This window comes from Pollachius pollachius (assembly GCF_949987615.1).
Source record: "Pollachius pollachius genome assembly, chromosome: 1".
Lineage (NCBI taxonomy): Eukaryota > Metazoa > Chordata > Actinopteri > Gadiformes > Gadidae > Pollachius > Pollachius pollachius.
Window position 1 is genome coordinate 17,477,866 of NC_136934.1, and position 26,599 is coordinate 17,504,464.

Below are 26,599 nucleotides of genomic sequence, written 5' to 3' on the forward strand. Positions count from 1 at the left end.
CTCACGTGCGGAAATATGCACGGCATGATGATGATGGGTCTTTCTTTCTTGATACAAAAGTTTATATTTAAGTGGTGTTGGTCAAAACAGCATTGCCCCCTGCTATAGGTGGGTCTGGCCCCTGTTATAGGGGGTCTGCCCCCCTGCCATAGACTTGAAGTTTAAGAGCATTTGTTATGGGGCACAAGGGGCCAAGGCAATGGCAAACCATTGAGGTCATGCTGCCATATATAATTTCTGAATCCTGCCCTCAACCTTGACCCGATCTGCTAATAGCAGACTGGCAATTTACATTTTTATGCATTGGGAATAATTGGGAATAAAATAAAAATATTTTTTAAGTTAATATACTATTTATAATAAAAAAATGTTAATGACTTCAATATCCATTGTATAGCCTGTATGTGTGTGTGTGTATGTGTGTGTGCGATGATCTTATATTGGGGTGGAGCACGGGTTTATATGGGCGGAGCCTACAGCAGTCTCTCACGTGATTACTACGTCACACAAACCACTGCCTCTACTTCCTAGCAAGTGTTTACGAGAAGCTATTAGCCTAGCCGTCTTAAACTCGTTTCGGCCTCAAGATGAACGTTATAGAGCATGTACGCGACATGTCAGCCGCGGGCCTTCACTCTAATGTCCGGATTATGAGCAGCTTGTTGTTGACGATGAGTAACAACAACCCGTAAGTATCGTCATAAATATGACTCCGTCTATGAGCTGGAGATGTTTAGACCAGGTCACATCAGATGAACATCTGAACCTCTAGAGCCTCTACACCTGAGATGTTTTGACCGGGTCTGAACACCTGATGAATATTTGAACCCATAGAGCTTCTACTTCTGAGATGTTTAAACCGGGCCTGAACAGCTGATTAACATCTCGACCCGTAGAGCTTCTACACTTCAGATGTTTAGACCATGTCTGAACATCTGATGAAAAGCTGATGAACATCTGAACCACTAGAGCTTCTACACTTAAGATGTTTAAACCAGGTCTGAACATCTGAACCTACTGAACCACTTCACTTTAGCATCTGATTTCCTTCTTCGAGGATAGTTGATAATGAACTGCAGTATGCAGTTGAACGTAACCGTAATCCCAAGAACTAGAACTTCGTTTGATACTTGTATGTGTTTTCCCAGTGTCTGATCCTGACAGTAAATGGTGTTATTGTGGTCAGATTTAGTTTAGTTGTGTTAAACCTTCTCCATTCTTTCTGTAATTGTTTTTTTATATTCACTATTTCTACCTATTCTGATAGTTTTTGGAATCCTTCACTTATGTTTTGATGGCATAATTAAAAGCTAAGTTGGGCATTTAAAAGTATCTTGTAATTTAATGTAAAGTTAATGTGCAGAACCTTAGTTGACTGACCGTCTGTCCCTTACGTTGCAGAGAGCTGTTCTCCCCTTCTCAGAAGTACCAGCTCCTTGTGTATCACGCCGATGCCATCTTCCACGATAAGGAGTACCGGAATGCTGCGTGCAAGTACAGTATGGCTCTGCAGCAGAAGAAGGTCATCAGCAAAACATCCAAAGTCCGCACGTCAACGGGCGGCGGGGCGTCTAACGTCCAGGCCCAGGTAGCTCATCATGATTCAAAGAACAGTTGCTGTTTAATTTTATCACGTTTAAGGTATCAAAAAGCATTATTCTGCATGTGTCTTATTAACATGAATAAATGACTAATAACTTTTCAGAGCCTGCCCTCAGAGATTGAGGTGAAATATAAGATAGCAGAATGCTACACCATATTGAAACTAGATAAAGATGCCATCGCAGTGCTGGATGGGATCCCATCCAGACAGAGAACTCCAAAGGTAAGCCCCTTTCTCTGCGTTTAGGGTCTATCTGAGTTTGATCAGACTTAAAGCAGTCAACACATGATGAGTACTAGGCGTTAGGTCAAACTTTGAATGCAGAAAAAACATGAAAACATGTCTTTTGGTTAAAAATGTGTTGGTGTCAAGGTTCCGTTGGTTTGAGATACAAAACATCTGATTGGATGTTTCTGAAGGCCCGCCTCAATGGGATCAGTGTATTTGTGTCCAGTGGTGGAGTAGCAGTCGACTAGGGCCAGCGTTAACACAAGGCTGGCTCACAGCGGTGCTCTTTAGCAACACAGTGCTGTACGCAGACGCTGAAGGCTCGCTATGTTTTGACTGCTTTTGGTTCATTTCTTTTTCATGAGATTTGGCAAATCTCTTCAAATAGAGTTGAGATGAAGGACATTGTTTTTTTTCTTTTAATGCCTCAGATCAATATGATGCTAGCTAACCTGTACAGGAAGGCTGGCCAAGAGCGATCCGCTGTGTCGAGCTACAAGGAGGTGCTGAGGCAGTGCCCGCTGGCCCTGGACGCCATCATAGGTACGATTGTCTCACCAGCTAGCGATGCATCTGCATCACTGGCAGCCACCAGCCGGTCTGGCTTCACCCACAGTCGTTAAAGTCAGTCCTCTTTCTGGTACCCAAGGCCTCCTGTCCCTCTCGGTGAAGGGAGCGGAGGTGGCCTCCATGACCATGGACGTGATCCAGAGCATCCCCAACCTGGACTGGCTCTCCGTGTGGATCAAGGCATACGCCTTCGTACATGCCGGGGACAATCAGAGGGCCATCAACACCATTTGGTGAGCCACCCTATTCACCCAGCACCTGTCGGTCGGCATTAGCTTGGTTGCTTAATCTCACATTTTTGGAAACCATGACAACTCAATGCAAGTACTGCATTCCATTTCGTACCCAGGTTGCATATAGAAGGCTTTTTAATGGCGTCTCATAGTTTCCTCATCAAACAAACTAATATGGCTGCTAGCTGAATAATGTAGTCTGGCGTTGCATGTAGTCTGGTGGAACTCCCTAAAATCCCCATCTCCTGCATAACCAATTCAAACAGGGAATCTATTCATGTAACAGCTTCTTATGGCCGCCGTGTTTCTAGCTCTCTGGAGAAAAAGTCTCTTCTGCGGGACAACGTGGACCTGCTGGTGAGCCTGGCTGACGTCTACTTCAGGGCCGGGGATACGAAGAACTCTATCCTGAAGTTTGAACAGGCCCAGATGCTGGACCCCTACCTCATCAAAGGTGCAGTTTGCACTCTAACCCTCTCCCAAGACATTTAATGTCACTGAGTTGGATTGTAATTGTGCTATGTAATATAATATGTTGTTCCTAAAGCTCCTTATTTGTCCTTTTGATTACATGGATTTAAATTTGCTACAAACTGCAAATAAGTTGGCAGCAGACCTTTGCATATAGCAGACGTTTCACATATGGAAAAGACTAAATAAAAGCATCACCTTGCAGTCTTCTCAGTACAGTTCTGAGCTTTTACCCCCTTAAAGGATGCTTCACAGAGAGGATTAAACCCAGAACCCGTTTAGCTTTCAGTGGACCACCCTACTATGCTGCTACGACACTATCCTTTCATATCCTACATATTGAATACGTTTCCTATGGTTCCTTGTGCTGCAGGCATGGACGTGTACGGCTATCTGATGGCCCGAGAGGGACACCTGGAGGACGTGGAGGTCCTGGGGGGAAGACTCTTCAACATCTCTGATCAGCACGCTGAACCATGGGTCATCTCCGGGTGAGTCAGCCAACCCACCGATTGGAAGTGGTTCATTCATATACAAATTCAGATATTTGAATACATATTCATATATGAGGCTGCAGGTGGGCCGGTAAGCCACACAGTGGGTTAGTTTCACAGTGTTTTATCTTTGGCACTGCGTAGTCACATGTTGGGCGATGAAGATGTGAGGCTTTCTGAGCGTTTCTCGTGCATGGGAGCCTCTGATGGATCTTCTGTGTTCTTTTCTTCTGGCAGCTGTCACAGCTTCTACAGTAAGCGCTACTCCCGGGCGCTGTACCTCGGGGCCAAGGCCATCCAGCTGAACAGCAACAGTGTGCAGGCCCTCCTGCTGAAAGGGGCAGCGCTGAGGAACATGGGCCGGGTCCAGGAGGCCATCATCCACTTCAGAGAGGCCATGAGGCTGGCGCCGTGCCGCCTGGACTGCTACGAAGGCACGCCCTCTTTACCTCTGTTAAAGACGACATGAAATGCCCTTCTGAGCACCTCTTACTTAATGTGTTCAGAAGTAAAAGAGGAACGGAGGGGTTGATATTTTAATATTTGATTTTATTGGCTCATGACAAAACACTTGGGGTCGAGAGGTCAAATAAGGACCTCGGCAGCAGAGGAAGTTTATTGCATGTAAAATAACAAACTAGGTCCTTCTCTCGCCAGGTCTGATCGACTGTTACCTTGCATCCAATGGGATCCGAGAGGCCATGGGGATGGCCAACAACATCTACAAAACCCTGGGCGCCAACGCCCAGACCCTGACCATCCTGGCCACGGTCTGCCTGGAGGACCCGGTGACCCAGGAGAAGGCCAAGGCCCTGCTGGACAAGGCCCTGGCCCAGAGGCCTGACTACACCAAGGCCGTCGTCAAGAAGGCTGAGCTGCTGAGTACGCAGTAGTAGCACTGTCATCACCAACATGAAATACGAAGCCCTGCTCTATATTTGACTTTTGTGTTTTTCCCCCTCGTTAAAGGCCGAGAACAGAAATATGAAGAAGGGATTGCTCTCCTCCGCAACGCCCTGGCCAATCAGAGCGACTGTGTCCTGCACAGAATGCTGGGGGATTTCCTGGTGGCAGTCAATGATTACCAAGAAGCCATGGACCAGTACAGCATAGCCCTGAGGTAAGAGCACACCCTCTATCTGGTTCAGTTTGGAGTGTGTCACTTTCAGAGGACTTTATAAAGTTCACCAGGCTCTTGACACCATGCTTTATGGGGACTTGGATACTGAGTCCGAGCAAAGCATCTGCAATTGTTATACAACGTTGGCGGATGCAATTTGGCTAACACTGATTCACACCAGTTCTCCCGACAACATCAAACGAGTACCGCCGGGGTTTACAGGGTCCATGTCAAAGCACTGAACCCTTCCCTGGGTCCCCGTGTCTTTGACTTTATCTTTGTGCCCTCTGTGAACAGCCTGGATCCCAACGACCAGAAGTCTCTGGAGGGCATGCAGAAGATGGAGAAGGAGGAGAGCCCTACGGACGCCACGGTGGAGCTGGACGGAGACGACATGGAGGGCAGCGGGGAGGAGGGGGACCTGGAAGGCAGCGACAGTGAGGCGGCTCAGTGGGCTGACCAGGAGCAGTGGTTTGGCATGCAGTGACCCCACCCTAACCCCAGCTGCCCCGACATGGCCGCAGCAGGGGACCTTTTGATTCACCGTTCATTGAGCGTGCCGCTGCAGGGATGCGGTGCAAAAGGCTGCTGGCCAATGGCGGCGTCGTCCCCTCGAGGGGTCAAGGGGTTTCATGGAGAATGTAACTGAACATGTGGTGTTGACAGTGCCAGGATATGAATTTATTTTTTGTCATTTTCTTGTTTCTCAGCTACAGATTAAGAAAAAATTACATGTAAGACCGCTGAAATTCAAAGTAAGTCTTGATTCCTAACGCCCAGGTGTTCAAGTCATATGTACCATGTCACCAAGTTTAAAGTCTTGACTCCTGAACACGCGAGTGTTCAGGTCATATTTAGTTTTGTCTGCTTTTTTGACCCGGTTGCCTCTGAACTGTCTTCGTTTCATGTGTGGTCTTGAATATTAATACATTCTTGAGACTCCCCTCAGTTTGCCTTTGTAAATAAAATGTTTATGTTGGACATTAACTTTTTCAAATATTCTCTCACCCTTTTAAGTGTAATGTTAGTGTTTTTGTATTTTTTTTATTATACTTGTATAATAAATGCTTTACTCCTTGGCTTTGTGACCCATAGTTAATTTAGACGCGACTTTCCATGATTATTTTCCAATAGAACATTATAAAATGATGCACATGCCCATTACAAGTATTTAATGTCTAAAATGTGCTTGCATTTTCTGACAAGCAGCCAAGAGCTGGAAGAGAATCAAAATACAGAGTATTGCATTCTTACATTTAGTCAATCCCCAAATAAATTGCTGACTAATACTTTCAGTACTACATTGTTAAATACGTTAATTGATGCAGTCTTGCTGGCTTTCTCGGTGAGCATAAACCTGTACTTGCAAAGACACTTTGAATCATCTAGAGTCTAGATGTTTAAAACGGGTGGTAGAAAAAAACCTTGATCGAAGTACTCCCATTTGTCAATAAATCCTAACCACTTCAATGATTAATTCTGACCTTTAAAAAGGGAAGAAAAACACTTCTGTATACGATTTATTTACCTGAAACCACAGTTTGTGATCCTGTACAATTTCCATTTCTGATATCACAGCACAGCAGTTCGGCCAAGATGGAAATAGAAGGCCTTTCTCATGTTAAAATGTATACAACACTGCACCCTTAAGCTTTTCCAATAGCAGGAATCTACCTCGGACACGTCACATCTCAGTGGAAAGCACAGTCTCTCTACAATTATATTAAATTAGGACCGATGTAAAGTATTTCCTTAGGAAAGATGACCGTTGTCATGTTTAGCCTCGTTTGTACTACGTGAACAAGTAGTCTTTTACAATTTGCCTATATTATACATCAATGGAGAGCTGGTCAAATGAATGGCTGATGTTTCAGGACATCCCAGAATGTTGTTCAGTGTACATCAACCATTGAAGGATGAGAACAGTTCTCTAGATTGAAAGAGTCTTAACGACTTTACATGCTTAAAGAAAAGACTGGGGACATGAGATCAACTGGTTCAAATCAAAACATGTAGGATTTATAAAAAATAAAAGAATTGCCATTTATAGAATTTTCTTAATTGACAGCCAGGTCTGGGGATATGTTTTGTTCCTCTCAACACACATGCATGACCGAAGAAAATAAGAAAACAGACCCTCTCAGATCCTGGAAGGAACATAAGATGAGAGGAGGGCTTACTTGGCCTTAGCTGCAGGGGAAAAAGAGAGAGAGCCAAATCAATAGAACATATGGAACCACAGGTCATGGGGTCTGACCAGCATTCCTTTAAAGGATGTTCACTTGTTTTTTATTTGCTGGTTAAAAAATAAAGTGGTAAAGGCTGCACCGTTAGCAAGGGGAAAGAAACTGGAGCTTAGAACACCAAAAAAAATTGTGGCGCTTAAATGTCAGCGTTGGCCAGTTATCCAGTCAGTCATTAGTTTCTTTACAATCATAAACATGGCCAGGTTTGCCCTGAGCCAGGACAGACAATGCAGAGGGCTCTGGTTATAGCCTGGCACTTGGTGACATTGAAGGCAATTAATCAAGAAAATATAGAACAATGACTCCCAGCATGCTTTCCTCCAGTAGCGATCTACATTAAAACAAAGCAGCTGTGGGGCAGAGCTTGGTTAGGACCGGGAGCATGCAGGTGGAGGTTACTCACGCAGTCCAACGGCTTGGAAGGCGTTGGAACAAATAACAGCTTTAGGCAAATTGAAGAAAACTGGCCTGGTAATATTGGGGCGATCATGCAAGAAACCTACAGGAACGCTACCTACAAGCCCTCGCACGTTGGAAACCAAACCTATATATTTATACATACATAGAGAATACTTTGTGTGCTATATACAGATATACAACCAGAGGATGTGTAAACTAGTTGTAGCTATACAGAGTAGTGTGGGTCAACTAGTTGTACTTCCTCAACGTACCAGTCCCCCCCCGCCCCCCCCACCTATTAGTTTGTGCTCAGATGATAACACCCATGGCGTCCATGTCCATATTCAAGTACAGTATGTGCACATTAGATATCAATTATAAAAGATTAAAGAAAGTAATTTGAATTCAGAACGAAAGACTGAATTTTTATAAGTGAACCTAAATATATATTTTGTAAATAAAAAGCCAGAGTGTTTCAAGTAAACAAGTTTTAAACAGCCGCTTCTAGATCAAAAACGAAATCAAACCGTCTTAAATGAACAAAGACATTTTAACATAGAAACAGCAATTATTGGTGCAAGTGTCTTTAGGATGTGTCTAATTTACAAAAGCAAATTGGCGCGTACCTCAACAATCGATATGAGAAGAAAAGGCTGTTCAAAATAAAAGATGGTTACAGTCACATCAACAGCATTGAGGTAGCTGTGCTCTGCCCGACGCAGACAACAAGAGGACCATGATTCAGAGCTAAAACAATAAGGGGTAGCGGCTAGTGGTTCATGCCGAGAGAGATAGTTATTCATCTTTATGTAGTTAAGGCTCCCTCCGCATCCTAGACTGAATTAAAGAGTCCATCAACTATTTTAACTTTAATGTCCAAAATGATCATGATCACGCAAGCCACAACTCATGTTCCCTCACAGCCTTCCCAAAAATTACAAAAACTTGAATCCTAAAATAGTGTAAATTCTCTGTACAGGTCATGACCTCCTGCCCTCTGTGCTTCTTGAACAAAAGGTGAAAACAAAGAAAGGCTTCATGTAATTGTAATGATGGACCTTGAGCAAACGTCTTAAATAGAAAAACAAAAAAAGAATAAAAAAAACATGGAATGTGAAAATGTCCTTGATACAAAAAACTAAACAAACGACACAAGACCTGAAACTCAAGTTGATGCAGTTGGTGTTCCAAGTTAATGAAATGGTGGGGTTAACAAACAGAGTGTGTGCGTATGTGTGTAGGTGTAGGTGTGTGTTTGTATGTGTGTCGGTGTGTGTTAATGTCCACGTCACACAGGTGCACAGGGCGGATGGAGGTGAGGGGTGGACCAGCAGGGAGTCACTCAGGGCCAAAACATGGCGGTGGCGTTAGTGTCGATGCTGTAAATCCACACCACCAGGGGGAGGCAGATGGCCACGAAGGGCCAGGACACGCCCTCCACGCATGCACACAGTGGGCGGCCCTTAGCCGCCGGCTCGTCCAGCTGTTTACCCGATTCCTGATAGTTCCTGGCCATGAACTTGAGGACCTCGTCCAGCAGGATGACGGGCAGGGAGATCTTCAGCACCATCACCCACTGGGTGGCGTCCAGGGGCGTGATCTGGAAGATGACCTGCGGGAGGGACAGAGTGAAGAGGTGTAAGAACATGTGGACACAAGCTGTCTGTTCTAGAACCTGTGGACACAAACCCGTCTGTTCTAGAACCTGTGGACACAAGCTCTATCTGTTTTAGAAAGGCACTGTGACTGGGACCAGTTGGGTGGAGTATTAACAGCTGCTGCGTCTCTGTACTTGGACCGTTTCCATGACAACCAGCCACATTAGTGCCGTAGCGCAACATCTTCGTGATATCTGCTGATGAGACTCTACGACCGTACCGGTCGTAGAGTCCAACGTGGCAATATCTATATTTATTACATTGCGTTTCAAATAAAAGGTTTTTTTGACACCCTGAGAAAGATGATCAGATGATCCCCCTGAAGTCGTCCACCTCCTCATTGGACAGTGAGGAGACAGAGCCTTAAGAAGGAAAAATAGGAGCAGACTTACGGGCAGCGGCTCAACGTAGAGGATGAGGAAGTGCAGGGACATGGAGAGGCAGATGGCCCCCAGCAGCCACACGTTTTCCCAGGGCGGCATGCGCAGCAGGGACTGGTTCTCAGACAGACTGACGGAGAGACGAAAGAAACGCACGTGGCAGTGAGCCGTTTGTCTCTAAGGACCAAAACAACTGAGGATTTAGCATCTCCCATTCTGCCTGCATAATCTTGCAAGGCCAGACCTCCGTGTGCAAGTTTGCCCCATTCAGGGAGAACCCTGTCGGAGCGCGGTCCTAACAAAGCCGGTTCTTTAACAAAGACCTCCTGCCTAGTGTTGGTCGCTGGATATGAGACGAGCCCCGGTCACTCGTGAAGAACCCATCCTGCAGCTGGGTTCTTCACGAGCCGCTCATCTGAACGATATTCAAGTCCCCCAGCGCAGCAGCGCTCACCTGTTCAGAGCGTTGCACATCTCGATGGTGACCAGCACGGACAGGGCCATGGTCATGGGGTACGGAGACTCAAACACGTGGCAGTCCAGGCCCTCGAAGTCAGGGTTGTCTGCCGAGCATTGGAGGAAGTGGCTCTGGGGAAGAGAGAGAAGAGCGGTCAGGGAGGATTCGTCTTAAACCAAGAGCAGCCAGGAACTGGCAGGTGGACTCACCAGCTGGTACAGGGAGACCTGCGGCCCGTCCGACGCCACCGTGAACCACCAGGCAGCGGCTCCGACCGTAGCAGCGCCCACGTAACCTGCAGCAAACAGTCATTAAGAACCAGACGACCACAGCATGTCACAGCCAGTAAAAACCAAAAAGAAGACACAAAACGATAAAAAAAAGGTTTTAGAGCAAACCTCCAATGGCCAGGTATCTGAAGAAGAGCCAGCCTGAGATGAGGGGCTCCTTGGCGTTGCGGGGGGGGCGGTCCATGATGTCCAGGTCGGGGGGGTTGAAGCCCAGCGCGGTGGCGGGCAGGCCGTCCGTCACCAGGTTAACCCACAGCAGCTGGACGGGGATCAGGGCCTCGGGGAAGCCCAGCGCCGCCGTAAGGAAGATGCTGGGGGGAGGACAGGGGACGGGTCAGCAGCCTGACAGGTCTGACCGCCTGGCGGGTCTCTGACCGCCTGGTGACGGTCATGCGATTCAGCAGGATTCCTCCCCGTGCTAAAAGATTGTCTGTTCATTTTCAGCAAATACGGATTTCCGATTCATACCATAACCCTTTATATTTCACTATAACCTTTCTACATGTGAAATATGCATTGCTGGTGATGAATCCTTTTTCACTGGTCTCTAAGCTCTGCTGCCCCCAGCCCCCCAACTCACCAGACCACCTCGCCCACGTTGGAGGAGATGAGGTATCTGATGAACTGCTTCATGTTGTTGTAAATGGCGCGGCCCTCTTCCACCGCCGCCACGATGGAGCTGAAGTTGTCGTCGGCGAGGACCATCTCCGAGGCCGACTTGGCCACGGCGGTCCCAGAGCCCATGGCGATGCCGATCTCCGCCTTCTTCAGGGCCGGGGCGTCGTTCACGCCGTCACCGGTCTGGGGAGGAGCCACAGGAGGTTAAGAATAACAGGCATCCTCATCATCATCATCATCTACATCATGTAGTAGTCACTCATGTCTTCGGATGCTCCTCCCAAACAGCCGGTCAAACGCCCTTCATCTGGCGCGGTGTGAACATGATGCTCCTATTCGTTCAGTATGTGAGTCAGTAGGAAGGGAGTCAGTAAGAAACGACCGCGGCGTTCATAGTCACCATGGCAGTGATCTCGTCGAAGCCCTGCAGGAACTCCACGATCTTGGACTTGTGCGAGGGCTCGACGCGGGCGAAGCAGCAGGCGTTGGTGACGGCGTCGCGCTGGGCAGCCAGCGACAGGTCGTCGAACTCACGGCCAGTGAAGGCCAGGTGGTCCACGTCGCCCGTCGCCGGCAGGATGCCGATGCGCCGGCAGATGGCCACGGCCGTGCCCTTATTGTCGCCGGTGATCATGATGACGCGGATGCCCGCCTGGCGACATAGCTTGATGGAGGCGGCCACCTCCTGGCGGGGGGGGTCCAGCATGCCCACGCAGCCCACGAAGGTCAGGTCCGACTGGGGGAGGGAAAGGATTCATGAATGGACATGTGGCGATGGTGGCCGTACACGGTGTCTAACCCTGTCTCTGGGAGCAGGGATCCCTTCTCTAGGCGTCTTCCATGCTCTTTTGGGGCAAGGGTTGGGGGGGGGGGTCAAAGTGTGGACTGAAGACTACAACCAATTGAGGACATTGGACTTGATTTAAATTTGTAAGCATGGCTGCGTGTCTGTAGGATGGCTGGGTGTTCTCCAGGACACCAGGTTGGCTGTACTCAGAGACAGGACGTCCTCTATGAGACAGGTTGTCCTCTATGCGCTGTTCTCTATGACTCAGAGACCCCATGCTACCTGTGCCCGACCAACTGAATCCGGCAGACAACGAGGGGGCTTACCTCATAGGAGGCGAACTTGGCGGTCTCCGTCAGGTTCATGTCCTCCACTTTGGGGGGGGTGTCCCGGGTGGCCAGCGCCAGGCAGCGCAGCGTGTCCCGGCCTGTCCCGTAGTCCCGGATGGTGGCCAGCACCTTCTCCTTGATGGCCGGGGTGAGCGGGACCTTATTGGTGCCCACGCGCACGTGGGTGCAGCGGTCGATCACGCCTTCTGGGGCCCCCTGTCGGAACAAACCCGTCATCGTCCATTTCCTTATCCATCAGCCCCCACTGCTTCATGGTCCTCAGCCCCCACTGCTCCATAGTCATCAGGCTAATCCAGCCCCCAATGCATCGTGGGCATCCTTACCTTGACAAACATCTTGCCCAGGGAGGAGCGGGACTTGTTGGGAGTGCAGAAGACCGACATGGACTTGCGATCCCTGGAGAACTCCAAGGTGAACTCCTTCTTCATCAGCTGCTTGATGACCTGGGGGACGGACACGCACGCGAACAAACACACACGTCAGCTAAATCTGTAGGAAAAGTACTTTCGAGTGTGGCTTGGACGTCAACGCGTCAACTTACAGAGTTGCAGGCCATTGCTCGGTCGATCTTGGACAGGTTCTGGACCTCCGCGTCAAAGGGGTTCATCTTCTCCACCAGACAGGTCAGGGCGGTCTCGGTGGCCTCGCCGACCTTCTCGTACACTCCTTTAGCCTGGAACGACACAGTGCCGTGAGGACGGCGCTAGGTACCTCTAATGGAAACAGACAGGGGAGAGGCGGAGGCCCTACCTCGTTGAAGTCCAGGGACGAGTCGTTGCACAGAGCGCAGATGGTGGCCAGCTCCACCAGAGCATCATACTGGGAGCTTTTAACCAGTTTATCATCGTGGTACCTGGAGTGAAAAGAGGAGCAGTTTGCATTGTGTGCTCACTGCACCGTGTCTGAGACGGTGTGGGGCGGTGTGTGTGGAGGTGAGTCTGGGGAGGTGTGTGTCTCGGGAGGTGTGTCTGGGGAGATATGTGTGTCGGGAGGTGTGTGTGTCTGGGGAGGTGTGTGTGTAGAGAGGTGTGTGTCTGGGGATGTGTGTGTGTCTGGGGAGGTGTGTGTCTCGGGAGATGTGTGTCTGGGGAGGTATGTTTCTCGGGAGGTGTGTGTCTAGGGAGGCGTGTCTGGGGAGATGTGTCTAGGGAGGTGTGTGTGTGGAGGTGTGTGTGTGGAGGTGTGTCTTTGGAGGTGCATGCGTGGAGGTGTGTGTGTGGAGGTGCATGCGTGGACGTGTGTGTGTGGAGGTGCGTGTGTGGAGGTGTGTGTGTATGGAGGTGTGTCCGTGGAGGTGCGGGCGTGGAAGAGTTTGTGTGGTGGCAGGCCGCGTCAGCAACACTTACACGTCTCCTTCGGGGGCGTAGGTGGAGCCTGTGATGGTGAACTCCGTCAGGGAGCCCTCGGCCCCAGGCGCCTGGTTCATGATGAACATCTGACAACACAAGAGGAACCATGGAGGGTTAGAGGACACCCAGAGGCCTGAGGTTCCCGAGCGCTGCAGCAGAGGTTAGGGTTAGAGGACACCCAGAGGCCTGAGGTTCCCGAGCGCTGCAGCAGAGGTTAGGGTTAGAGGACACCCAGAGGCCTGAGGTTCCCGAGCGCTGCAGCAGAGGTTAGGGGTAGAGGACACCCAGAGGCCTGAGGTTCCCGAGCGCTGCAGCAGAGGTTAGGGTTAGAGGACACCCAGAGGCCTGAGGTTCCCGAGCGCTGCAGCAGAGGTTAGGGGTAGAGGACACCCAGAGGCCTGAGGTTCCCGAGCGCTGCAGCAGAGGTTAGGGTTAGAGGACACCCAGAGGCCTGAGGTTCCCGAGCGCTGCAGCAGAGGGCAGCATAGACCGCTAGGCGCCGGGAGCGCCGGGGGAAACGGTTCCAGCTGTAGCCGGTGTTTCTCTGGGGACGGCCTGGGTGGGTTGGCCGGCTTCATGTGCTTAGAAGGGCATTACGCTCTCCCTCGTAAATAACGTGGGCAGCGTCTCAGCGAGCCAAAGTAAATATCCCGGCTGGCAGTGGGATGCGTGCCATCATATCACTTGACAAGTCCATTACTTTGCGAATGACACATTCCAGTATGCAGCCATGGCCATCTTGATAAGGGGAAGCGCAGGGCACTGGTGAAGTCTTAGAGGGGCTCTAGGCCACCAGGGGCGGAACTGAGGAACTATTCTGAGAACTGCATAGTCATCGCGTTCAGGAAACTCAACGCATGGGCGATAAAGGGATGTTAAGCTGAAAGATGCCCATGTCTGGTGTGTGCGTTATGCTAAGCAGCTATGGGCTGTCACAAGGAAGCGGGAAAGAGGATTAGAAAGAGCGCAAGAGAGAGAGGCGATAGATGGAAGGAGAGGCTGAATTGCTATGCAGCAGTGACGCAAGGTCAGTTATGCAACAGCACCACAGCAAGTTATCCAACAGCACCCAGAGCAGCGCCATGCTCTGATACGGTCTCCTGCATCACATTTTCATCTGATTGAATTCACCGTCATCCCATTATCTGCCGTTTGCGCTCAATAAAAAAACGCATCAACCTAAGACATGGATAAAGGTCCCTGCAAATTAATATTTGTTTTTGGTTGTTTGGTTGTCAGATATTGTATTGAATGGTTTTGTGTTTAAATGAGCAGCCCGCAGGAGGAAGCTGATGGTAAGGAGTACAGGGGGCTGCGTAGACTCACCCTGCAGACCGACATCTGATTGGTGGTCAGGGTGCCCGTCTTGTCCGAGCAGATGACAGAGGTGCAGCCCAGCGTCTCCACAGAGGGCAGCGAGCGGACGATGGCGTTCTTCTTGGCCATGCGCCGCGTGCCCAGCGCCAGGCAGGTGGTGATGACAGCGGGCAGGCCCTCGGGGATGGCCGCCACCGCCAGCGCCACGGCGATCTTGAAGTAGTAGACGGCACCGCGGATCCAGGAGCCCCCGTGCACCGGGTCGCTGAAGTGGCCGATGTTGATGATCCACACGGCGATGCAGATGAGCGTGATCACCTTGGACAGCTGCTCGCCGAACTCGTCCAGCTTCTGCTGCAGCGGCGTCTTCTCCTGCTCCGTGGCCGCCATCTCGTCGCGGATCTTCCCGATCTCCGTGTTGACGCCCGTGGCCACCGCCACGCCGACCGCCCTGCCGGCCGCGATGTTGGTGCCCTGAGGATTGAGGGGGACAAGAAAAAACGCACATGTCACATGTCTCGCCACGTCACGCATCATCAAGAGGATCTCAGTCTAACGTAAGGGACAACAACAAGTCAACCGATGGCCTCTGGAAGAACCTCTGGACCAGCAGGAGAAAGGTGATTGGTGCAGAACGCTTACAGAGAAGAGCATGTTCTTCTTGTCCTGGTTGACGGCCCGGGGGTCCGGCACTGGGTCAGTGTGTTTGATCACAGAGATGGATTCACCTGAAAGAGAGCAGAGGCTTCACTCAGTACCGTCTGCTTCACGTCACGTTGATCATACCACGTATTCTGATAATCACTAGAAGGTTTCTGAATGAGCAAAGATTCATTCACTTAACCCCAATTTAAAATCTGTCCAACTGGAACAAATGGAAAAAAGGTTGGAAAATTTAAGGACCAAAACAATGTACAAGACGACCCTGAGAATGAGAAGCGGGCTGGAGCCAGCACCCTACCTGTCAGGATGGACTGGTCCACCCTCAGCGTTGTGGACTTGATGGAAGAGAGACGGATGTCTGCAGGGACCTTGTCTCCAACTGTGAACACAATTAATAACACAGATTAATTAATTAACACTTCAATGTAGCAGGCCGCTTTGTTGATCAATTAGCGTGGAATAATAAATATCTGGAGCTCCAAAGATGCTACAAGAGGCCAGCATGTATTTTGTGTGAATCCTAAAACAAAAGGGGGTAAATGAGTGGTCCTGGTTATCAGTAGTTGGGAGTTTCTTCGGCTACACTGCATACAGAATGAAGCAGCATTGTGTGTCCTAAGAGACTCATGTTAAGGATTTGCGGCCCTGAGACTGCCACCATTGAATCACATCTTGTTGCTCATGAAACCATCCTTAATGGAGCCTTTATAGAAAGCGGCCCATGATTTGCACAAGCAGGCTTCAGCATCCGAGCAAGTGACAATGGCAGGAGAAAGAAAGGGGAGGAAGGGAATTGAGGAACTTGTGAGCCATTAACAGTCCTGTCTCAAAGGAAAAGGCCAATTCTGGCACATTTGAATTGCAGTGACCTAATTCAGTATCTTGATAGTATATAAAGGCCATGGAAAGTGGGGAAATAGTTCAGCCTGTGCAGCCTGTGCCACACTTTCATGTGAATTGCTTAGCCTACATATAGGCCTACCTTTGGAGAATACTAATGGATTATCTTAGACTGGGGCAGAGTTGGTGGTACACGCTTCAACCACAGAGAGATGTAGGAAGACCCCCTGACAACTAGCTGAAATAGTCTTTGAATCTAGACAACTAAAAGCGACGAGACTTGAGGATAAAGACTAGTACTGATGTAAGGATTTCATTTTGGGGAACACAGACATAGAATGGGAGGAGAAAGCAGAATTCAAAATAATTTCAATAAAAGATCCCCCATGTGCTGATCAAGTTAGGGTGTGACACACGGCACACAAACAGCTGTTAGACTTTAGTCCACCAGCATGCAGAATAAAATGGTAGCCACACTGTCTGTGAGAAAAACCCCCGCCCAAACCCATACCACTGAATGTATGTGGGTAAATCCCCTGGCACAGATTCAGGGATTCCGCCGGTGTGCATTGGTGTAAACTCTGCAACCTTCAAGGGCCGCATTGAGATCTACAAGCTGTGACATATTATTGTTCATGCATCTCTGGGAAGGACCACCAGGTGTACATGCCAACTCATTAAGTGTACCTACAGTGGTGCCAAGAACTCTCATCTCCCAGTGAGTGTCTGCCAATCACTGGAGACACGGGCTGGTTTTAGGCGAAAGCTGAGGTCAGCTGAGTCTCTGAACATCTAAATACAGAACAACAGACCTTGAGAAGTGAAGCCTGTCTTTAGGGTTTCTTACAGGCATATTACTTAGTGTGTAATCCATCCTTCAACAATAAAAGCTTAATTACGTTATGCTGCATTTAGACAAAGAAACGTGCATGTTGATTAACAACTTGCTGAGAAACTGAAATCAAACAGAACGGTTTTCCAATAGACTGAACTTTACAAGCAGCGGACATTTGTAGAAATTTCCCTGCCATTAGGAGGCGTGCCAAGAGAAAAGCTCCATGTGCCAGTAAATACTTAAAGCAGTGGATTTAACGATCATGAAAACAACAAGGCAAGATGTGTAGGACATGCTGCCAGCCTGTTCCCTGCTGAGTTATGGGCAGCATTGTGTTAGCACCAGTTTGTTACTGCGCAGACCTGCTCTAACCTCAACTAAAGTGAAATGTAGGTGTGTATATCATCTGTCCCCCAATATCAACATCCTTCTTGGTAGCAGGCCAGCTGTCTCTTTAGACATCATGTCCTCAGACTGCAGGTCTGTGGTCGGACGAAGGCCTCATGTCATCAATATGTGATCCGTTCAGATGAGTGCGTCTCAACCAGCGTGCTGGGCGAGGTTGACCCTGCCCGCAGGGACTTGATTGGCACAGCAAACGCTGCTGTGTGGTTCAGTGGGCCAAGGGGAGGCTGCTGATGGCAGCTTCAACAAAGAGCTGGAGGAGGCTATTTCAGACTCCTGGTCGACAGGTGACACGCCCTGCTGCTCACCAAAGAGACTTTCCTCCTCACTGTCGCCACTAAACCTTCCACTAGACTTCTGTCCCCTGCCCATCACCTGCTGCTGAGGTTGGCAGAGAAACAAATGCCAACAACTGGCTGGTGGCCAGCTTCAACTTTGGCTATTCAAACAGAGTTTCCTTGTTCCCACCTTTGTATCAACAGCTGTGAATCTTAATAAAGATGATTAAGACCATCCGACTCTATAGCAAATCAAATACGGGGAACTTATTCTGTCGTTATATTTGTTTGACTAACAACAAACAAACTAACAAAGAATTTGCACTGAAAACTATTTTGGATTTAATTGCCATCGCTGGTTACTTGTTTTGGGTAGAACCCTCTCGCTACTCCCTAGCTACTACCACCGAGTCAACATACTGAGAAGCACCACCAAGAGTCTTTTGTGCTGTAGAGCTGGACTGTGGACTTTAAACTGGCTGTTAGGATCTAGCACATGAACATCTTGTTTAGCACGGATTCAGGAAGGGAAACTGAATGTAACATCCATCCATACGCATAACCAGACTTCACAAAAAGTAAATGTACCTTTGAGGCTTTAGTAAATAATAATAATGATAATTATATATATAGATTTTATTTGTTTTGTTTTTGTTACAAGAACAACTTTGATTGGCTGAAATCCTGCTGTATTTAGACTGCCTGTCCATGTTTGACTGGCCTGTTTATTTGACTTGCCATGTATGATGTATGACGTACAGTAACAGAGTGAGCAGAACTGAAGGAGCAGGAAACCGTTTCAGGGCTTGATATTGTCTGGGAGAAGGAGGGGAAGGAAGCCCACAAGTGTTTCTGAAGTTCTCCAGGCGATGCTCGTCATACTCTGCTGCTGTTGGTCATACATGCAAGCCTGACATCCTTCTCACAAGGGAACTGCAGTCCGGATTCCAGAACTCAACATGGGGCGGGATTTGACGTCAACAGGGGATGCAAACATTGCCGTAGCCAGCTATGAGGTCACAGAGGTCTGGACCTCGTTATATTATATAATCTAATTTTAAAAAGTACATAGAAATCTAAGAAGCGGCTACAACTCGTTTGCCTTGGCAGCACACGCACACACACACACACGTTTGGAATACCAGCCTATGGTGAGGGAGGCTACAGCCTCTGTCTATCAGGCCCCGGTGTTGGATCACTGTCCCGAGAGCAGCACCCTATAAGGTCATCTAACGATGCACACAACAGCAGAGGATGAGACTCCCGCCCCCCCCTCCACCCCCGCTAGTCCCTCCCTATCACTACCAGGCGAAATTATGCGCACAAGAGAATCAGACCCAGTATGCGATTATCTGTAAGAAGCTGCACATCAAACCACCGGGAGCTTCACACCCCACTGAAGTCCCAAGACTCATCATCTATACCAATGCCAACAGACCCAACAACAGGCTCTGGCTTTGCTCCCTTTCTTTTAAATGCAGCAAACAGCAACGTAATCATGTTTCCTATTTTGGAGGTTAGAAATATGTTATTGTTTTACGAAATGAGCAGTTGCAGATTTTAATTTGAGTATTCAAACAAGTGTTTTTTGGGTGAGCCTATGACCTGTAGTGAACCACCAAAGCATTCTTACTCCTCCCCGTAGCAGGAATAGGGGACCACATGCACACACATGTGAGCGCCGTTCTGTTTCTGGGGCAACAGGACCCGGGCCGGTTCAGCAGGAAAAACCTGTCGGTGCGTCACCCAAACCACGCTACTGGCTCAAACCGACCTTTCTGAACCCTCTTTCACTCATTGAACTATTAATGGGAATTTATAGAATAAATAGGGGACGGACACAAACAATGCAACAGCCATTTAACAACTAAGGACTAAGAGGACCTCACTTATTTCTGAATCAGTTTTGTTTCCATTCTTGAAAGAAGTAGCATGTTTGTAAGCAAAATAAGCTGCACTGATATTGTTATGGAATCACCTGAAAAGCATTTGTGGGGTAACTGTCGCACATTCTTCATCCTCCCGAGTCCTGTGATTGGTTGGCATAAATTAAAAGCGTCTTGCGATGTAAGCCTTAACATGACTCTCCTTGCAAATGTGAATAGGGCTCGAGCAAGCAAATTGCCTGTGCAGATTTCCCAGAATATCAACCCCTGTTCCCATTCACACATGAAGCCATGCGGGATAGCTTCTTGAACATTGCAGGGAAAGACTGCATGTGTGAAAGGGGCTCCGCATGGCCTCCGGCCCTCTGATGATGGAATACACTACTGATGAGCTCCCTCTGAAAACTGTCTCAAAGAAAGTGTGCAGGTGACAGCAGTTCAGTATCCCTGCAGTCATGCAGCCACAGACAGTCCACTGCACTTAGGCAGAAATTTTCCATTTCAACTGCATCTCACTCTGCCTCCGTGTCACAATTCTGTCCCTGAAGGGTTGCTATGCTGACGGCAAAATAAATAAATATTAAGAGTTGCAGTGACCTTCGACCTGACTATATAACTAACCAGGCCTAGTATTGGGTAAGATAAAAACACCCCCGTCAGGCTAGGCTCCTAAATGTACAACACATGTTATATGGATCAATATCAGTCATGAATGACTCACTTCCAAAGGGCATTAATAGGAGGTAGGCAGTCGACGATAGACAGACATGATGGATCATATTCAGTTAAAACAAACTACTGCCATCCGCAGTGACTCACACAGACGATGTTTAAGTGTGATGTTGTTAGTCTGCAGAGGCCGGAGCTCCCCACCTCTGTACAGGGTGGTCAGTAAGGGCCATGTTGCGCATGTTGTCCTAGCACTCTGTTGGCACGGCGATGGGTTTGCTTACATTGCTGATTGAGATGACTGCAGAGCCACTGTGCTTTCAGTAGATAATGAAAACAGCAGGAGGTCTGCATTTCCCGTCCTGAGTCGCGCTATACGACATGACGGTAGTATCGATAGATATTCCCCTGTATCCTCCCCATCGCTCTTTTACCTTGCAGCAATATTTTCAGCATGTGACTCTGCTATAAGTTCACTACATGTGCTTGACGAAAACAAATAAATCTTTAAAGAACATTGCTTTTCAAAAAATGTCAAGGGAAACATTTGAACTTGTCTTATTTAGACTCAATGGGCAAGATGTCTGACCAAGTTTTTAAATAAAGAGCAGAAAATAGGTTGATAGATTCTCCAAATACATTCAGTTCACTGTCTGCCCTCGTCAAGGTGACTTTGGTCCCGCGTCATCCACTGTTCCCTGGTGGGATGGAGAGGGGTGGGGGGGGACTGTAGCAAACACCTGTCATCTCCCTACTGTCACTACCTGCTATAAATACAGCCTTTCATCATCTATACGGCCGATGACCGCTAAAAATACACACTAAGGCTGTGAAACAAAACAACAACAAGACAGCAGAGCGCTGCTTCCCCTCCACGGCTCAGCGGTAATCCTGGACCAGAACCGGATTCCACAACATCTCCCTCTGTCCCCCTCAGACCGGATAGAGAGGTGTGTGTGTGTGTGTGTGTGTGTGTGTGTGTGTGTGTTCCCAAAATACATTGGTGTTATAGAGTGAGTCACCTGTGCAGCTGTAGCCATCCAACCGAATGTGTGCTGAAAGCTTTCCAAGCCTGAATATTCATAATCCTTGCTTTACATGAAAAGTCAACAGCAGCTGCTAAAGGAATGCTCATTTCAATTATTATTTTTTTCAGAGAACCCATTCGATTAGAATGTACAAGAAAACAAGTTCTTGTTTAATACACAACTTTTAAGCCCCAATGTCTTTGAGCATTCATAAAGAAATCCAAAGAAGTTACATAGAGGGAATACTGCAGAGGTTTCCTGGGAAGAGTTAGAATCAACCGACTAACCCTTACCCTGCAGCCGAACGCAATAGAGGAAAGAAAAGTATGAAGAACAACGTCTCCGGTCCAACCCGTCACTCACCAGCGACCTCCACGATGTCCCCGGGGACGATGTCCTTGGCCTTGATCCTCTGGACCGTCTTGCGGTCCTGCCGGTAGACCTTCCCCATCTCCGGCTCGTACTCCTTCAGCGCCTCGATGGCGTCCTCCGCGTTGCGCTCCTAGTGAGGGAGCGGGCTCAGATCAGAGAACAAGGCAGACCTAGCCCTAACCTTTAACCCTAGCCCCAAAGGCAGACATAGCCCTAACCTTAACCCTAGCCCTAAAGGCAGACCGTACCTTAACCCTAACCCTTAACTTTAAAGGCAGACTGTACCTTAACCCTAACCCTTAACCCTAAAGACAGACCGTACCCTAACCCTTACCTTGAGGAGGCAGCGAGCCGTGGCTCAGTCTAAAGACCTCCTTGTGATGGGGTCCAGTGGACTCAGATCAGAGGATACCTAAAGAGCCGTGGCTCAGTCTAAAGACCTCCTTGTGAGGGGGTCCAGTGGACTCAGATCAGAGGATACCTAAAGAGCCGTGGCTCAGTCTAAAGACCTCCTTGTGAGGGGGTCCAGTGGACTCAGATCAGAGGATACCTAAAGAGCCATGGCTCAGTCTAAAGACCTCCTTGTGATGATCCTCAGATCAAAGAGTCTTTATACATGCTGGATTGGCTGCCACCCATCTTGCACTCCACATGGGGGTGAAAAAAACAGCCACATATATGCCGGCATTACAGAGAACCTAGTAGCGGCACTCCACTTCTGCATATTTCACTGATCATCTAATATTGTTTATGGTCTTTTGTGTACAATCATATCTTCTGGCAAGCTAATTCAATGCTTCTCATAAAGTACAGACAGCAGCCTTGGATTTGATAGAGCTGAATTCCCCACAAGAAACAGCAGCCACAGCTTTCTTACCTGCCAGACACCGACGATGGCGTTGGCTATGAGAATAAGTAAGATGACAAAAGGCTCCACGAAGGCTGTTATGGTTTCCTCTCCCTCTTCGAACCAGGCCAATACCTGCAAAACACATCAATGAACACTTTAAATCCATGGCAACAAGCTTGCTGATACGAAATGAGAATTCACATATTTGCTAGTTGCTTACTTCTCTTCTATATTAGCCATCAAAGGACAAACATCTAAATTGTTGAGTTTCATAATAGTAGTACCTCTGGGCCCAGATGATAATCCTTTATTAAAGACATTGATGCTGATTGGCTAACGAGCTTGAGACCCTCAGAAAGGCCTTATTTGTTTCATGGCTGATGAGAGAGGCAAAGGAAGGCACTCAGCACGTCTAACCCCAGTAGCACGGCAGCACCGAAGGCTCCTGACCTCTAAGAAGCTTTGAAATGTCCAGTGATGACCTTCAGTCCAAACCTTGAATTAAAACCACAAGATTTCCCATTCATTTTGTGCATTGTATATATGCTATTCATTTGAAAGTTAATTTAACCTATAAGCCGATAAAGCGCCTCCTGAAAATATCCTAAAGTGAATCGAGCTTTTAAAAGCTTGGGTTTGAAAGCAGGGTGTTCAGACTCTGGATAAAGAACAAGTAATTGTCTCATTGGGTGAAGCTATAATATTTAGTTTATTCAATACACAAAACCCGCAGCCTAGTTTGGGAAGTGCACAGTCTAAACACGCCTCATCTGGTGCTGAGCGGGAAGTGGGAGGAGGTCTTTGAGCCGATCTATAACCTCTCAGAGTCTAGGTGGGCTGCATGTGTCTGGGCCGTCCCTCCCCCCCGACTGACGGACCACAACCCAAATTTGGTTGTTAAGTGCCATGCCCGCCCCTGCCCCCCCCCTGTCAGACAGCCGTTGCCGACACCTCAGTATCACCTGACCCGGGCAGGCACAGCAGCTCTGCTTGGTGACAGAGACGCACAGCAAGCACACATCCAGCTTATCTGTGACTCCATCCTCCATACTCCTAACCCTAAGGGGGCCTACACAACGCCCAGACTCAAACCAACAGCCAACTGCCTTTATCAGTCCACTCCGTTGCCTCTCGTCTGACCCGTTCAGCAGAAAAGTTGCATTGAAACACACCGCACGACTACTGCCAACTACACAGTAGCGTGTACGTGCTACGCTTGGGCGAGATGCAGGCCCTAGTTTCATGGCGCTAGTCCGCCCCTCCCACACAATGCGCTGATCAGCGTAATCAGCGTCAGCGTGCTAGCTAATCAGCGTCAGTGTGCTAGCAGCACACAATCATTCAAGAGTATCCGACGGCTCAAATCCTCACATGCAACCAAATTCCCCTAACCTTAACCCTCCATACCCCTAACCCTATGTCTCCATCCTCCTAACCCTCACCCTCCAAACCCCATACTCCTAACCCTTACTCCTCCCCATCAGCCACCTCAGATAAAAAAGGAACCCTTTACTTTAGAGCGATTTCACTTCAATGAATGGGATTATATTATATTAAAAGGAGAATCCGTTTGAGGTTTAGTCAGTAAGACAGCAGGGATATAAACTGATCAGAGGTGCTGGCATCTGGGACAAATACAATCAAGCCTTCGACCGCTTAGGATTTCCACATCAGTTTCTGTGAACTCCCTCCAATGAACAGCACCTGAAACGGCTGTGAGCTTCAGCCAATCAACGCAACGGGCCGATAGCTCTACGAAGAGAACAACAAAAAGGACTGCCAGGAAGGCGTTGGTGAGAGAGGGGGGGGGGGAAGGGAGCGGGTAAGAGAGAACATTACGCAGCAACGGTGTCAGGGGCCTCAGACATGTCTGAGTTGGCACCCAGTGAAAGCAACTCGATACAGGCGGGCCGCTGTTGTCACCATTCCTCCGACGGGCTGCTCAGCTGTCTGCGGTCTGATCTGTTAGTGTGACCTCGCTGAGCCCCACCTCCGTAAGACGTTAACACTCTGCCACTATGCACCAAGCACGCCCTGGCCCATTTAGCATGCCAGGCTCTGTAGGCGGGCTGTCATCTTGTTTGTAGATGTGTCATAGAGGATGGTGTCCATCTCGGTCACAGGGTCACAGGTTCAATACTGGAATTCTGGTTCAATTAGCAGTTCACGCCACTTCTCTGCCCAATTTGTGCAGCTGGACATTGACACCTGTTCAAATGACCACTAAGGTCTGTCCTAATAATTGTTTGACCATCACTATAATCCCATAATGATAAAACAAAGACAAGCAAACAACAAAACGTATGCAAAGATCTTAAAACACTTACAAAGGATATGCATGCTGCCAGCAGGAGAATCCGAACCAGTAAGTCCTCAAACTGTTCAGCCACAAGTTCCCATAAAGACTTTCCTGCGGAGAAAGAAAGCAACGTGATGAAACGATATCTTCCTTCCATACGTGTTCCCACAAGACAGACAGACCCTAAGCGACATGCTTCTCACCTTCCTCTGCCGGCAGCTCTGCAGGGGGAGACGGTGGGTCGGGACACATGAGAAGACAAAAAGAGGCAGTCATTATTGTAATCATTACTTTATGAATCACTACGTTATGAATCATTACTTTAAGAATCATTACTTTATTAATCATTACTTTAAGGTAACTGGGGAACCAGTTGCTGGAAAAGTGTTCTTTCTACAAATACAATTTCTCAGTTTAAGCGATCTCAAATAGCGAGTTGGCATTTGACTGTGGTTTTGTGTTTAGTGACAGGTGAAGATTGAATAGGTGGAAGTAGGATTGAAGACATTATATCAAGGAACCGGATCTGAAGGACAACTTGATCCTCGACCCTTAGATACAGGTTCAGTTTGTGCCTTTTAGCACTTCATTAAGCTGATGTTTCTGAGGTAAAGGACTTAGTAAAGGATTAGTAAAAAGGAGTTAAGAGTTCGTATAGGACTTAGTAAAATAGTAAGTTAAGGAGTAAAGAGAGTAAAGGAGTTTGGTCATAAATAAACCACGAGGTACATGTGATGACGTCAATAACCCGGCCGGTTTTATTGATGACGTTTAACCTCCAAGCTGAACATTATCTACATCTATAGAAATGTAACACTTAGATAACACGTACCATTGAGGCCCCATCTCTCCTTCAGCTTCTTCACCTGCTCGGAGCCCAGTCCTGTGCTCTCATTGACGCAGAAATGAGAGTAAACTTCTTCCACGCTCTTGATGTGAGCGTTCTCCATGGTGGAGATCTGTCCGCTCTCTACCAGGAGCGGGGGTCTGGTCGGCGCTAACCGGACTGCTAACCCGATCAAAGGAGCCCTTAGATGAACCCTTTCCAATCAACTGATGGTTAGCCGGGAGATGAACAGTCGCCTGTCGAGAGCAACAGAACCGTGTCCTCTAAAAATGTTACCCTGCAGATCTCTGGTTAGCAGAAAAGCTCTTCCACCGCAAGGTTGATTACTTTAATGTCTCCTTCAACTTCAGAACATCTAGCAGAGGAACGGATTCATCCGGTTCCAGGGTCGCCTCCGCTCCGCTGTGATAGATGATCCTCTGAAGGCAGACACACTGCTGTCCTGTGTGATAGATGATCCTCTGAAGACAGACTCAATGCTGCCCTGTGTGATAGATGATCCTCTGAAGCCTCACTGCTGCCCCCTTCAGACCGCCTCACTGCTGCCTCCGCTGCGCTGCATGTGGAGGGATCTCATTGGACGACGGACCTCATTGGACGACGGATCTCATTTGACGGGCGGATGCCCGGAAACGTTTAAACGAGAAGTAAGCCGGCAAAGCCATCCATTCATGAGTTTATTACTGGATGTCAATGTTTATGTGGCAATAAAACAATAAAAACACAATTTTTTGTGTGAACAATGAATAACTGTAAAAAATGATGTTGAATGCTTGACTGTTTGACCCCCACACCTTGTTACCTATTATCTTTATCCTTATACATTAAAAGGATATAATTGTTTTTATTGAAAATGTTGCTACCGTTATGGATTTTGCACAATCCTGCAAGCATTGCCACTTTCATTGAACTGTTATATGTATGTGCAAATGAGAAAACAAATAAATGAAAATCCATATTTAAATATTTCCATTAGCGCAAATGTGACACCGTGCACAAGCGATCCAGTCCATAGAGAATGTATATCGACTTTTTTTTTTTTTTACAATGTACCAAT

The 26,599-nt window shown here is 48.1% G+C and overlaps 2 protein-coding genes across 2 annotated transcripts; one reads left to right on the plus strand and one right to left on the minus strand.

Annotated features, from left to right (window-relative positions):
* Positions 1 to 529: 529 nt before the first annotated feature.
* Positions 530 to 5,789, plus strand: anapc7 (anaphase promoting complex subunit 7). The gene is made up of 11 exons (XM_079751580.1): positions 530 to 688; positions 1,402 to 1,588; positions 1,706 to 1,825; positions 2,263 to 2,374; positions 2,481 to 2,634; positions 2,946 to 3,088; positions 3,479 to 3,596; positions 3,837 to 4,033; positions 4,257 to 4,481; positions 4,569 to 4,719; positions 5,017 to 5,789. Exons 1-11 carry the CDS (start codon positions 588 to 590, stop codon positions 5,204 to 5,206), a joined length of 1,698 nt encoding a protein of 565 aa, XP_079607706.1. The 5' UTR covers positions 530 to 587; the 3' UTR covers positions 5,207 to 5,789.
* Positions 5,790 to 6,036: 247 nt separating this feature from the next.
* On the minus strand, positions 6,037 to 26,029 carry LOC307086148 (sarcoplasmic/endoplasmic reticulum calcium ATPase 2-like). The gene is made up of 20 exons (XM_079751235.1): positions 25,528 to 26,029; positions 24,899 to 24,916; positions 24,724 to 24,806; positions 22,424 to 22,528; positions 21,538 to 21,676; positions 15,532 to 15,612; positions 15,213 to 15,298; positions 14,580 to 15,044; positions 13,251 to 13,339; positions 12,655 to 12,757; positions 12,446 to 12,577; positions 12,228 to 12,347; positions 11,881 to 12,099; positions 11,168 to 11,503; positions 10,730 to 10,950; positions 10,258 to 10,460; positions 10,069 to 10,154; positions 9,857 to 9,990; positions 9,415 to 9,532; positions 6,037 to 8,976 (listed from the first exon to the last, which is right to left on the minus strand). The coding sequence occupies exons 1-20, from the start codon at positions 25,643 to 25,645 to the stop codon at positions 8,707 to 8,709; spliced, it is 3,126 nt and encodes a 1,041-aa protein (XP_079607361.1). The 5' UTR covers positions 25,646 to 26,029; the 3' UTR covers positions 6,037 to 8,706.
* Between the last annotated feature and the right edge of the window lie 570 nt (positions 26,030 to 26,599).

What these genes read in the sequence shown, in the direction of transcription:
- anapc7 (XM_079751580.1), top strand. Translation starts at nt 588, where the DNA reads ATGAACGTTATAGAGCATGTACGCGACATGTCAGCCGCGGGCCTTCAC. An exon ending in GGCCCTGGACGCCATCATAG is followed by an intron (nt 2,375 to 2,480) that starts GTACGATTGTCT and finishes CTGGTACCCAAG; the next exon opens with GCCTCCTGTCCCTCTCGGTG. An exon ending in GGACCCCTACCTCATCAAAG is followed by an intron (nt 3,089 to 3,478) that starts GTGCAGTTTGCA and finishes CTTGTGCTGCAG; the next exon opens with GCATGGACGTGTACGGCTAT.
- LOC307086148 (XM_079751235.1), bottom strand. Translation starts at nt 25,645, where the DNA reads ATGGAGAACGCTCACATCAAGAGCGTGGAAGAAGTTTACTCTCATTTC. An exon ending in TGGGCAAGATGTTTGTCAAG is followed by an intron (nt 12,100 to 12,227) that starts GTAAGGATGCCC and finishes TTGTTCCGACAG; the next exon opens with GGGGCCCCAGAAGGCGTGAT. An exon ending in AACGTGGGCGAGGTGGTCTG is followed by an intron (nt 10,461 to 10,729) that starts GTGAGTTGGGGG and finishes TCCTCCCCCCAG; the next exon opens with CATCTTCCTTACGGCGGCGC.